This window comes from Aphanomyces astaci (assembly GCF_000520075.1).
Source record: "Aphanomyces astaci strain APO3 unplaced genomic scaffold supercont1.145, whole genome shotgun sequence".
Taxonomy (NCBI): Eukaryota; Oomycota; class Saprolegniomycetes; order Saprolegniales; family Verrucalvaceae; genus Aphanomyces; species Aphanomyces astaci.
Genome location: NW_009798408.1, coordinates 48,453 through 61,972, shown reverse-complemented (window position 1 = coordinate 61,972; position 13,520 = coordinate 48,453). Strand labels below are relative to the sequence as shown.

General features: G+C 45.0%; 2 protein-coding genes across 2 annotated transcripts; one reads left to right on the top strand and one right to left on the bottom strand.

Moving 5' to 3' along the window:
• Window positions 1-8,135: 8,135 nt before the first annotated feature.
• H257_18222 (hypothetical protein) lies at window positions 8,136-8,982 on the top strand (the record flags this gene model as incomplete). Its single annotated transcript, XM_009847241.1, has 2 exons — window positions 8,136-8,360; window positions 8,593-8,982. The coding sequence occupies 2 exons, from the start codon at window positions 8,136-8,138 to the stop codon at window positions 8,980-8,982; spliced, it is 615 nt and encodes a 204-aa protein (XP_009845543.1).
• Window positions 8,983-9,137: 155 nt separating this feature from the next.
• H257_18221 (hypothetical protein) lies at window positions 9,138-11,501 on the bottom strand (the record flags this gene model as incomplete). Its single annotated transcript, XM_009847240.1, has 4 exons — window positions 9,138-9,253; window positions 9,494-9,669; window positions 9,733-9,759; window positions 11,263-11,501. The coding sequence occupies 4 exons, from the start codon at window positions 11,499-11,501 to the stop codon at window positions 9,138-9,140; spliced, it is 558 nt and encodes a 185-aa protein (XP_009845542.1).
• Between the last annotated feature and the right edge of the window lie 2,019 nt (window positions 11,502-13,520).

Below are 13,520 nucleotides of genomic sequence, written 5' to 3'. Positions count from 1 at the left end.
TTTCACTGTGTTTCCTCATAATTATATCAAGCCATATATGATTTATAGGAGTATTATCCATACTATTAATAGTGTACAGTACTGTACAAAGGTATATTATATATATACATTCAGTGGCCCATTCGGTGATAGCGTAAACAATCAATGATTTGCCGAACGTCTTGCCCAATAGGATGACAAAATTGATATGATTGGATAAAACTATTTACCGAAGCATGGATAGTTGATATTATTCGGGGAATTTTGTTATAGAATTTCAACCTTATTCAGAGGTACTTTGAACGTATGATACTTATTTGCTTTTATAAATAAATATCTGTATCGAAATAAATATCTGTATCGTTGCTAGAAGCATTTCTAATTCTTTAATAAAATATATATGTACTACAATACTAGTATGTGTTACTACGCACTACACGGAGTAGTAGTAATCAAGTGAAGTACTAGTATTGGTAACATCAAAATACGTCATAATAATCCTCCAAAACATATGAAGTTGAATATATAGTACATATTATTGGTACAGTACATTGAACATCGAAGTACTACTTCGTTTATGTTAATCAAGTGAAGAACAGGTACATGCACTACAGTATTAATACGTAGCCGTACATAATACATTGTATATGTCAATCAAGTGAATTAGCATTCGAAATACGTCATAATAATCCTCCAAGGTATGTGTATAGTTGAATATACAGTAGATTGTACTACGAAGTACTAGTACTATTAATGGTACTACCGGTAGTATATGCTCATTAAGTGAAGTATAGGTACATGTACTACAGTAGTGGTACATTACATAGTACTAGTATATGTTCAGTAGATTATTTACAGTAATCAAATGAAGTAACATTCAAAATGACTACACCACTTCCCGTTCAAGTTGAAATGAATTTCCAGTCAATGTGAAATGCAGAAATATTATAAGATTTCACAAGTGCAGTTTCACATCTCAACATGAAGAATGTTCACTTCAAAATGAAACGTTAAACTTACTTCAACTATAGTATAGTAACCATAAGGTGATGAATTACACTACCCTTCAGTATACATTAGTGATTCAATCATCATGTCTACCCTCCCTCACCCATCTTCCTCCTTTATCCAAATCATACACCAGAATATATATGAAACAAAGTATGTTTCAAGTTGAATGTTAGAGAATTCATGTCAAATGGTGTAGTAACCTAAAAGGAAATTTCCGTCCGCTCATGAAATAGGCAACCATGAAGGATCGACGAGATCTACACCACTTCCCGTTTAAGTTGAAATGAATTTCCAGTCAATGTGAAATGAACACGTTCGAAACACGACGATTTTCAAATCAACATGATCAACATGAATTCTCTAACATTCAACTTGAAACATACTGTGTTTCATATATATTCTGGTGAATGATATGAATAAAGGAGGAAGATGGGTGAGGGAGGGTAGACATGATGATTGAATCACTAATGTATACTGAAGGGTAGTATAATTCATCACCTTATGGTCACTATACTATAGTTGAAGTGAGTTTAAAACGTTTCATTTTGAAGTGAACATTTTTCATGTTGAGATGTGAAACTGCACTTGTGAAATCTTATAATATTTCTGTATTTCATATTGACTGGAAATTCATTTCAATTTGAACGGGAAGTGGTGTAGTATGAGCTTAGGCTCAATTCCAGCATACTTTACCTGATTATGCTCGCATATAACGTGAGTTGTAAAAATGAAAGGAATGAACCACCGGCACTTTATATTAACGTTACCACAAAAAGTTTATCATTCTGGTGATTGCTATGCGAACGACAACGGATTTTAACTCCCCTAGGACTTAAGGGACACCGAAGTTTTGACAACATTTGAGTAATACTTGAAGTATTAATTTTACGATAATTCAATGATTGGCTACAAAATTGATTCGAGTGAAAACATTGTAAATGTCGGGTTGATGTTTTATATTCGACGTGTCATTTCACATTAGCCAAATGCCGCTTGATGGCGGCGATGGCTTCGACTTACACGGTGGTGGGTTCCCTGGCAATTTTTACAAAAGAGGTGTGAGGACAAGAAAATTTTGGCCTTGGGAAGGGTCACAGCCGGCTGGTCGCTGGTGACGACCAGTCAAACAGTTGTCTCGTCGTTGTGCATTTCGACTCGGGTTGTAGCTGGCTTCGCTGCTGGACAGCCTGGGAGTGGAGCAAGCTAAAACCTGAGTCAAGAGGAATGCTTCGACGAGTCTCAGGGCAATGGAATGCTACCAAGAAGCAACCGAAGCGGAGCGTGACTGATTTAGCCTTGTTGCAGAAGCGATTTTGCTAACAGTCGCTTCTGCAACAACGCCTGAACAAAGTCAGATCAATCGTCCAGCCATGGTGCAATGTTACATCAAAGCGTGGGCTCTCATAGTCACATTGTATGTATTTTTGTACGAAGTATGTGTTCTGCGTATTTATACCTCGGGAGTTTTTTCTTATAGTAGTTTTGGAAAATTGTAAAATTCAATTTCTAATAAAAAGTGACATTTCGTATTTCGACGTGTTCAGCCAATCATGTTTTGACTCCATGCCAGTTTCGATTGTATTGTGCTTTTCACATATTTTGGCTAATATGGGTATAAATACCCGCTTTTAACCAGTGGGTGACGTTGTTTTAGATTAATTCAACTTAGAGCATCTCCAACGGTAAATTCTAACCTATTGCTAAAGCATAGGTTAAAGTTAAGCTTCGTTTTTACGGTTGCTATTTTGGCACTATCCGGACTTTTTAGAAATTTCGACTCGCAGAATTTCTATTTTCGCGTGAAATACTGATTTCCCCCCCAGTTCGAAACGGGGCAAAATGAATTGTTTTTATAAACGTATAATATAGATTTCACGGGGGTAGTTTCAAACATTCAAATTTTTGGGCGTTTCATTCCGAACAATGAAGGCGCGTATGTCCTTGGCGGACAAGCATAACTTGTACGCTGAGCATTTGAAGAAACCCAACGCCACGTACACCGAATTGGCTGTGTGGGCGATGGATGCGTTTAAGTTGATATCACCTCCAACCAAATCAACCGTTGGGAATGCCATAAAGAGGCACGACACGACGAGTACAAATTGGTAACAAACTGGCCGATTAAATTCTCCAAAGGATGGCTTTACAAGTTCCAACGCAAGCACGGTCTGACCAGCAAGCGACAACACGGCGAAGCAGGATCAACGCCGCAAGAAGCCGTTGACCAAGGACGCGAACAAATGCTGGAGGCAACTACGGGTTACGAGGTCAGTGACGTGTACAACATGGACGAAACTTCCTTTTTTTGGTGCATGTCGCCGCACCGATCAATCACACGCAGCCGTGTCCCGGGTACCAAGAAGTCGAAGAATAGGATTACCCTCGCCCTCACCACGAACGCCGACGGTTCGGACCTCGTTGAGCCCCTCTTCATCGGCAGTGCAGTCCGTCCCCGATGCTTCAACGGCCAAACTGCTGAAGATCTTGGCTTCGACTACACATCGAGTAAGAAGGCCTGGATGAATGGAGCCATTTTCGACACGTACATGCGATCGTTCAACGCAAGGATGGAGGCGGCAAACCGACGGGTTTTGCTTCTTGTCGACAACGCGTCGCCGCACAAGGTGAAGGAGGACACCGTCCTAACAAAGTCAGTTTGAAGATGCTGCCACCTAACACGACAGCGTACCTTCAACCCCAGGACGCTGGGATCATTGCTTCCTTCAAGGCGAAGGTCAAGCAACGCCAGCTTCAGGACGCCCTGGAGCAAATCGACGCGGTCATGGCTGACCGCCAGGACAAACTGTACGAAGTCCCCCTTGTTGACGCCATGGCGTGGGCCAAAGATGCCTGGCACGAAGTCTCGCAATCCACAATCGTGAACTGCTGGTCCCGTACTGGGATCCTACGCCGAGAAGCCGGACTGCAGAATCCCAGGATTGTTGGCCACAAGTAGTGCTGTTAAAGTTGATAACCTTGAAAATGCATTTACTGTGAAATTTGTTCATAATCAGCCGTTTCGAACTGGGGGGAAATCAGTAGCAACTAACCCTCCGGATAGTGCAAGAATTTTTATTCTATATCCGTACTTCGAATTGAAATAGAAATAAAAACACCGTTGGAGATGCTCTTAGTTTTGCTAATCGGAAGTACCTATGATTGGATGAGCAAGAGCTGTTCCTGTAGCATATGTTGCTAACCTGAAGCGTTTGCCCATTTCATTTCGACAAAGGCGGGGGTTTACAGAGTGGATTAACTAATACACGCGAGTGTGATTCTTGACTATGCTCGATAAAGGTTGATGTTGAGTGCTTCTTGCTCGACTTTTCGTGCCAACGAGTTGCTAACAAGCTGGCTGCAAAGCTCGTGTGAGCTGGTGCACTGCGAGCTTACCCCAGTAGGTCATTATTACTTTGCATGACTGCTTGGCCACGGGAGTTAATAAAACGAAGTAGTTTTAGTAAAACAACGCAAGTTTTAGATGAGCCAATGACAGAACGGTGGGGAAGCTTACTTTTACGTCGAGTGCAACTTCAGTTTAGGTTAAACTTTGGATGGTTTTAGGAGCTAAAACAACGGGCAAAATTTGTGAAAAGCACAATATCACGTGTCCCTTAAAATCCGTCGTCTGTACATGCCTCAGTTGTCCACACACGAACAAATTATTTTGACGAACAAATTATTTTGAAAGCGCTTGTACAGAAATACAATGTATTTATGTGATTTATCTGACAAGACAACGTCGTACTCATTCATATTCATTCACCAGTCGGACTTAGCAAGCAGCGACGGTTCGATAAAGTCATGGATTTCCGAGTAACGTGTTATTGTGCTTTCACATGTTTTCCCCCTTGTGTTACAGTCTTAGCACGTTAATCAATGCTTCTTCAAAATATAATAATTATGCAAAACCAACGTTAATCAACGACAAGCGGGATACTATATGTAGGTCAAATGTGTAACAACATAAAGTGCCAATTTATGGCATTCAACTTTCATTTGATTTTGATAAATGGGCACTCCGTCCTGCTTCATCATTTTTCGAATTCTAAAAAGTCCTAAAGGTAGAGAATTCCCTGGTGAACACTCCATGATTAGGGTTATATAAGCTTAGACAAGGCTTACAGTCCTTGGAAACCGTTTTAGACTCGAAACCTCTATAATTTTGAGTGCCAATTTAAGTTGTATACTTTAACCTTCCTTTTTGTAAGCAACTATGAATAGAAATTCAGAGGTTCACTGTATGATTGGTGCATATTCAAAATACGATGTATGATTGGTGCATTCTCATACGACCTAAATTGGCACATATGTCATACTTGGCGCTTTACATGTATTAATTAGGTTGATAAGGTAATTACTTCCTCTATTCCATAAAAGTGGAGACAATTTTTCTCAGTAGCATTTCTCGGACAGCAAACGCCAGAATTGTGTGAAATTGTAGCTAAATGTAGCCAATAGAACAACGAGTCGACAGGTATTTTTAGATTTTTTTTATTCGTTCTTGATGCTTCACAACCAAGCGTTGAGTGCCTGGAAGAACACCAACCAATTTAATTTTACCCGTAACTCAGTCAGTTTTGATCCAATTGAGCTCAAATCAAGCGCAATCGACTCGTCTTGAAGCGTAGATACTGCTAGCATCCTTCAGAATTTCTGGAAGGGGTGCCACCGACAAGCCACGATGCCACCGGCCACGACCAGAAAAGACCTCCCCGACGACGAGAGCTGAAGTTGTACCATGAGCTCTTGGAGACGAAAGTCAACGGTCGTCTACCGCATGGCCACCTGAACGAGCTGTTGGATCGGTACGGCATATCCAGGCAGACGCTTTCGAAGGTATGGCAGCGGGGGCAGCGATCCAAGGAGCAGACTGGGCTGGCATGTGTAGCTCGACGGAAGAAGGGACGTTCCGGGAGGTCACCAAAGCGTTCGGTCCAACAAATCGAGGCCGCAATCAAGGCGGCCGCACCGCATCTACGAATGACCCTGGCAACGTTGTCCACTGCCATCGGCATTCCACCGACAACGCTCTGGCGGCTGTTGAAGACAAAGAAGCTGCGACGACGGATTAACCGAATCAAGTCAATGATGACTGACAAGTACAAGACGGACCGGGTGTCGTTTGCGCGTTCTTTCGTCCGTTCGACTGCAAGTGGTCAACTGCGCTGGCACGACATGTTGGATCGAGTCCACATCGACAAGAAGTGGTTTTACGTCACTCTAATCAATCGGTGTTACTACCTTTGGCACGACGAAGACGTACCGATTCGACGATGCACGTCCAAACGTCACATCATCAAAGTGATGTTCTTGACGTCGGTTGCGCGGCCTCGGTATGATGCGGGCAAGATGGAGATGTGGAACGGCAAGATCGGGACGTGGCCGTTTGTGTCCATGGTTGCGGCGAAGCGCAAGAGCAAGAATCGTGATCGGGGGACACTGGTAACGACTCCCCTAACAGTGACGAAGCCCATTTACCGGCAATTCCTGGTGGACAACGTCATTGCAAGTATCAAGCGGCTGTGGCCCGGTCGACGCAATCTGCCGATTTACATCCAGCAAGACAACGCACGGCCTCATGTTCAAGTGGATGACGCAGCCGTAGCCGCAGCTGGTCGGTCCGACGGTTGGATGATTCAACTCATGGCGCAGCCCGCCATGAGTCCAGACTTCAACGTCTTGGACCTGGGGGTTTTCAACTCTATCCAATGCGTCCAACACCGCCAGATTGTCACGACAATTGACGAGCTGGTGGCTGCTGTCATCGGTGCATTCAACAATCTGGATTGGCGTGTGCTGGACAAGACGTTCATGACGCTTCAGAAGGTATTGGAGGAGTCGTTGAAGATCGGTGGCGACAATGCGTACAAGTTGCCCCATATGCACAAAGACAAGCTTGCCAGACAGAGTCCACAAAACCCTCAGCTGGCTTGTGATCCCGAGGTTGTGAGTGTCATCGAAGAGATGAATAGTAGAAAGGAATTTGAGCGACGAGTAGATAATCTGTCTGGAGTGTTGGCATCGTGTGCGATCAAAGGTACAATCAATATGTCAAATATTGATAATCTTTGCGCGATGGCTCACGATATGGACTTTGTCGATAATGATGAAGAGTGATGCACATGATGTCATGCAAGCCTTCGTCGTAGCATCTTGAACTTGAATAAAAATACGTTTTGACCCTGATTTGTTCATACAAACTTCCATATTAAATTGCACCACAAAAAATTGTCTCCACTTTTATGGAATAGAGGAAGTAGTTATTATTTCGACTCATCGAATTGAAAGTTGGTAAACTATGACATGAGGTTCACCCTAGTCCGTAATGTTGTATCTCATCACTGAAAGCAAGATTGATGGTATCCAAGAGCAACTCCACCGGTGGCAGAGACGAGCGAGAGGCTGTGAAGCCATTTGAGAGAAGATTCGAGAGTAGGTTACTGGTTGTTAAAGCTCTGATCTCTGTGGTAACATGAATGCTCACATAGCTTCCTGTGACTACTACCTTCTAAACTCGATGTGGAGTTCGCTAACATATAATACCTAAAGGATATGTCGTCTACCATGGACATGTTGTTGATGCACTTGGCTGTTCGTCCTAGCTCAACAATGCCGCAGTTCGACGCCGCACACTCTTGAGCTATCAATAATCACCGCATGCGCATTCTCATACAATAACCCAACTGTGATGTAAGCTCGGACAAAACACAAAACTAATTCGTTCACCATGCTGATACCACCTCCCCGTCCTCAGATTCGGGGCGACTTTGTTTTCGATGCGATGTTGAGGGCTGTGGCGGCGGCGTCAGCATGGTGGACATATTGGCCATTAGACGTAGGAGTGTGACAGTCGGTGGCGTTCAGAGATCCACTTAAGCATCTACAGGGGTTATCGTAGATGTGCACAGTTCACTGACGCCGCCGTCGCCTCTCCGTGGTGGAGTTATATAGTAACTCAGATTTATACGGTTAACCCTTAGGGTCTGGTTGAAGTAAAATCTACCTCATTTTTTTTCGACGACTTTTTGGGTGAGAAAAAGTTGGTGCTGGTTGAAGTAATCCGGTAAAAATAATAACTGGTCAGAGTAATGTGTCCGGATGGTAGCGGTGGTAAGGGCCATTTTCATGGCCAATCATTCACAATGACGGAGCTTGGGCAACATGAAGTGGCTGCCGAATACGGCCCGACAGCGAAGAAGCCAAGGACATCCAAACCGACGATCAAGTCATCTCCGGTGGACAAGAAGAGAGCTACATGGACCAGTGAGATGATTGCAGATCTCATGGCGATCAGGTTCAGCGAGACAGCGAAGCGCAAGTTCAACGCATGCAAGACGACAAAGCAAAAGGCTGCATGGTGGGCTTTTGTAACCGCACGCTTTAACATTAGGGCAGGTGTTAATTACGATGTTAAGCAAGTGACGAATTGATTCGCCGCGTTGAAAACAGAGTATCGTTCTCTGTGCCAAGCTACTGAGGAGACTGGCAACGTGGAGGAATCAATCGACTACCCAGACCACTGGCAGATACTTGTGGAATATTTTCAGGTTCATTATATATATATTTGTATGCAACTTTTACTCTATTATAATTTTGTAGGAATGCTCTGGAATGAACTCGTCGCCAATTATGGACTCCATTCAGGACAATTTTGACGAGACCCTGGGCGACTCCGACGACGGCACCATTAGTCCCCCAAGCACTGCTGCCAAAATTCGTCCGGCCGCGCACTCTCCAATGATTCCTCGGGCAGTCGGAGCGAAGAAGTCGTTGGGTGATTCGTTGGAGGTGGGGCTTTCCAGAATGGCAGACGCTCTGGTTACGATGGCCAATTCGAAGACATCACCCCCACTTGCACCGGTTGTGGATTTGTCTCCACTTGTAGACAAAATTGACATTATGTTACAGTTGCAAGCGGCAGCACAAAAGGAACAGGCAGCACTCAACAAAGTCCTATTTGAGTCTCTTGCAAAGTTGATAAGCAAGTAAAAAAATTCAGGAAGTGATACCACTAAATTAATGTAACTTCACGTATGAACATGTCAACTACGATTAACGCTTTCACAAATACTAACTAGTACTTCGATATTAATAGTTTTATGGACTCACAAGTACAAGGATACAATATATTGTATAATTGCATTTCACTTGTGCAGGGCAGTTTCACGGTTCGACGGCTGCACTGACCAAGTCTCTTCGTGCACGTGAAGTCCCAAATATGGGTCAATTCGGTCCGTAATTCGTAGGTCATCGCCGGCATCTATCGTGAGGTTGTGCAACACCATGCAGGTAACGATAGTTCGACCACAACTTCTTGGAGTTTTCATATTCAAGGTGCGCTTCAGGACACGCCACCTGCCTTTCAGGGCGCCGAAGGCCATCTCGACGACGATCCGTGAACGAGACTGAAGATACTTGTATCGTGATTCACTTCCGGGCATCCCAGTGTATATCGGGTAGGGTATCATCATGTATCTGGCCAGGGCGTATCCAGCATCACCGATGAGATGCATGTACGCCGGCAAAATAGCTTGGACACGTCGCCCCAAGCTCGACATATGCCACACATTTTTGTCACCGCACGACCCCGGACGCAGAGAGTACTCCATAAATCGCCCACGGCCGTCTACCGTCGCTTGCAAGTTAATCGCGGCGAACCCATTGCGACAAATCCAACTAATGCACATCAATATATCAATATTTTATATCTGTTTAAGTACTAATGCATTCAAATATTACCCGGCATATTCATACGGCTTTTCCATTCTAAAAAGAGAACCATCAACTGCCCCGCCGATGTCGGGGAATCCAGCTCTGCGCTCGAAATTTTCAGCATTGGCTATCCCTTGTTGATCACTTTGGGGGAGTTGAATAACGGGCGAACTGAACGCAATAATAAGATCCATGACCTATTTACGAATTAAACTCTCAAGAACATTTTATCACGACAATAATAAAATTCTATGATATATAAACCTCATTCACGTTGATAATTGTCGTGGCCTTTGCGACCCCGAACAATGCTGCCGTTATCACGAATCCCCCTTCTTGAGACAAGTAGCTGAGTGTCATGGCCACCCTCATCCGCATGTCGACAAAGGCGTTCATAGAAGGGAAGCGATGACATTGATCGTGCGCGAAAACCTGGAGACGATCCACAATTTGGTCAAATGTGCACCTGCTGACACGCAAATTGCGCTTGTACCACCCATCTCCAGGGCAGGCTTCGACGCCTGTGACGTAGAACAGTTATAGTTGTGAAACGATACTGGAATCGGGCAGCAATACCTTCCCAGACGTTGTTTCGAATGGAGTAAACATTCATCGGTGGGCTCCTTGTGTGATCTACCATCGTGTCCGACAACGGCGACGACACAAGCTACTGCTGCAAGTGTAGTTGCGAATGCTACGATATCCCCGGCCTCCATTGTGCTTCGGCGGAAACTGGTTCGTGGATACTGACCCTCAAGTTGCTATCCGGCATCCATAATGTGGGACAACTTTTCACCTCATTATTAATAACTTGTTGATAATTTATACCTACTCAAATTCAAGTCAAACCACCCACTTTTTCAAAAAGTTGGTATTCCATGAACTTTTTATATAAGTGAGTGCCCACATAGTTAACGAGGAAAAGTGGGTGCTGAAAAAGTGGGTGATTCATTACTTCAACCAGGCCCTTACAGTTAGATACTTCGCAGTAGGACTTATTGCTCCCACCGGTAGGTTTTATAGGGTCTCAATAAATCCAAATATAAATCTGACCACAAGTTCAATAATACTTCGAAGTACTACGTAGTAAAAAGGTAGGAAACTGTACTTGGAACCAATTTTACATTTTGCTAAAAATATCTACTTGGAACAGGACCTAATAGTATGACTGTTTCGCCTCGATTTGTGAATCCGATTCTTAATAATCCAATGCAATTTTAGCATACTAGTAGTAAAATGAAGTTCCATCACACAATATACATAAAATTACCGTTTTATTGAACTGTCGACGCGGCGGAGCAACGAAGGCGATCGCTCCAGAGAATGACCAACATTCTCAACACCTCCCCTGGGTGGCGTGATCTTGGTGATCTTGTTCTTCACACAGCAGTCGCATTTCGTTGGTGGTTCGCGCAAGTTGTTGGGAGTTCCGAGTCCCATGGCGCCGCAACGGTTGACGGCGGCTATGATTAAGTGTTCCACCCGTTGGTGCCAGAGATCTGATATCTCATTCATAAGCGTTCTTGTCTTGTTGGCGCGTGGGCTGCAAATTTGTACCTCTCGTGGGTGTCTGCTTGACCGAGGACGTACACATTGTTCTTGGTATCCAGCGTGGTGGTGGCGATGGAGGTGCCGTTGTGCTTGATGCTACACTTCATGGCGTCGTAGGTGAATGAGAAGTTGCGGTTGGCTCTCATCATAGCCGTAATGGATAGCAACGTCGATGGCATGTTCTCGATGAGGAGCACGTCAGGCATGACAAGCGTTGCCCCTTCGCTGGTGCTACACTTCGCCATCTTCGTTGAAGATGGCGAAGTATATCAAGCGTAAACCTTGCCCTGCCCTAAAGCCGCATCACAAAAGGAAATTTACCCCAAGGGCGTCAGTGGCGGGGGATGCGATATGATATGGACCGGGATGAGCGCTGACGGCCGAACCGAGCTGGCCATTTTGGATGGGAGACAAGACTCAGCAAAGTACTGCCAAACGTTGGACATGTACCTGCGCCCACTGCTCGGGAATCTACGGCAACGTCATGGTGTTTTGAGGCCGATGTTTCAACAAGACAACGCCTCAATCCACGTTTCGCGACGTACGAAGGCGCACATCGACGTTAGCGATATTGAAGTCATGGAGTGGCTCGCAAAGAGCCCTGATCTCAACCCTTTTGAGAACGTTTGGGGGCAACTGGCGTATTTGGTGTACCAATGTGGACGTCAGTTTGAGTTAGTCGGTGAATTGAAGGCCCAAATATGTGCTTCTTAGGACCTACTTACCCAAGAATACTTGCGTCAACAGGTCGATGGTAACTTATGCCAACTAGAATGGCACAGGTCATCCTTCGGAATGGTGCAGCAATTGATAAATAACTACCAATTTGGAAGTGCTATAGTTTTTCACACCCTAAAAACTGAACATTTGTCGACTTTCATGATTTCTTGGCCAAATTGTTCACTATAGTACAAGATGAGATATCGATGAAAAATAGGGTGCGTCTATAGTTTTTAGCAGCACTTTACGCGCATCGTACCCATCTTGGTTGCGTGGGTCTTTGCGTTTCCGAGCACGCTTTAAATAGCCAGTAAAAAAGTTACTGGACTCCACTACTCCAACAAATATTCCAGTAAATTTGTTGGAAGTTTTGTTGGAGTACTGGACTCCAGTAAGTCAACTGACCAATCATATTCACCTGTGACTCGATCGATTGCGTGGCTTTGTTCCCCATTCCCCCTTGGCGACTGCGTCGGCGCAGTCGCCAAGGAGCTTTCGCCTGCTCCGCTCCCGCTGGGGCTTCCTTGGCCACATCCTCCGGTGTCCCATCAACCTCATAGGATGTGGCCAAGGAGGCCCCAGCGGTCTACAAGTCCATGGCCCGGTCCTTCAGCTTTTCCGTTGCTGAGGATTGGCCTGGGCGCCCATCTCGTCGCTGCCTCGCGTCCTCAACGCTGACCTCAAGACCGTCCCCGGCTCCAGCGCCTCACGTGCCTGACCGACCTGCAAGCCCTCCGCTCCACCGCCGTGGACAAGATCGGATGGAAGGATCTTGTCCGCGGCTTCCTGGCCGAGCAGATTGTCATCGCATGCCCCAGCATTCCCCAGCACTCAGTGATCTGATAGTAGAGCCCAGTAACTTTTTTACTGGCTATTGGTACCGGTGCGAACGGATTATTTGGAATTCCAGTAAATCGCCCCAAAAAATTATTGGGATATGAGAACTGCTGGTACCGGTGCAGATGCTCTAATTACTACTCCGGAGTACTAGAACTATTACAGAGAACTGCATTGAGACTGGCTCACAGTAGTACTGCCAATAATAAAATAAAATCGAAAGGACAGAAATGCAATGAAAATGAATCAATATTGTCCAATCACAGTGTCCCTCATCCACAAGCCCTGATTGGCTAGTTCAAATACAAGATTTAAATCTAATTGGTTGACTCAGGATCACTTTTGACATGCGAGCATTATCCAATGACGCCACCTCGTCGTGTTGCAAAACGCCGGCAGCGTCGATACACAGTCCGCCAAATCCGAGTGTACCTCCAGACATTCGCTCTCCTTGGCCCATGTGCAAGTGCAAGGAACTTTGCACAAACGTACAGCATCCCGGAGGCAACCTTTCGACGTTGGATGAGCAAGGCGTCGACATACATGGCGGCGACGAAACCCGGCGGGCGACCAACAAAGAACGGCGGTCGGGCGACTCTTCATGCACAAGGAAAAGGAGTATCCAACACCTTTTCGCGTGAGCTCGTCGACTTCATGGAGTCGGTCCGCCAAGGTGAGCACTTCCTCACAACAGCACATTTGGTCAC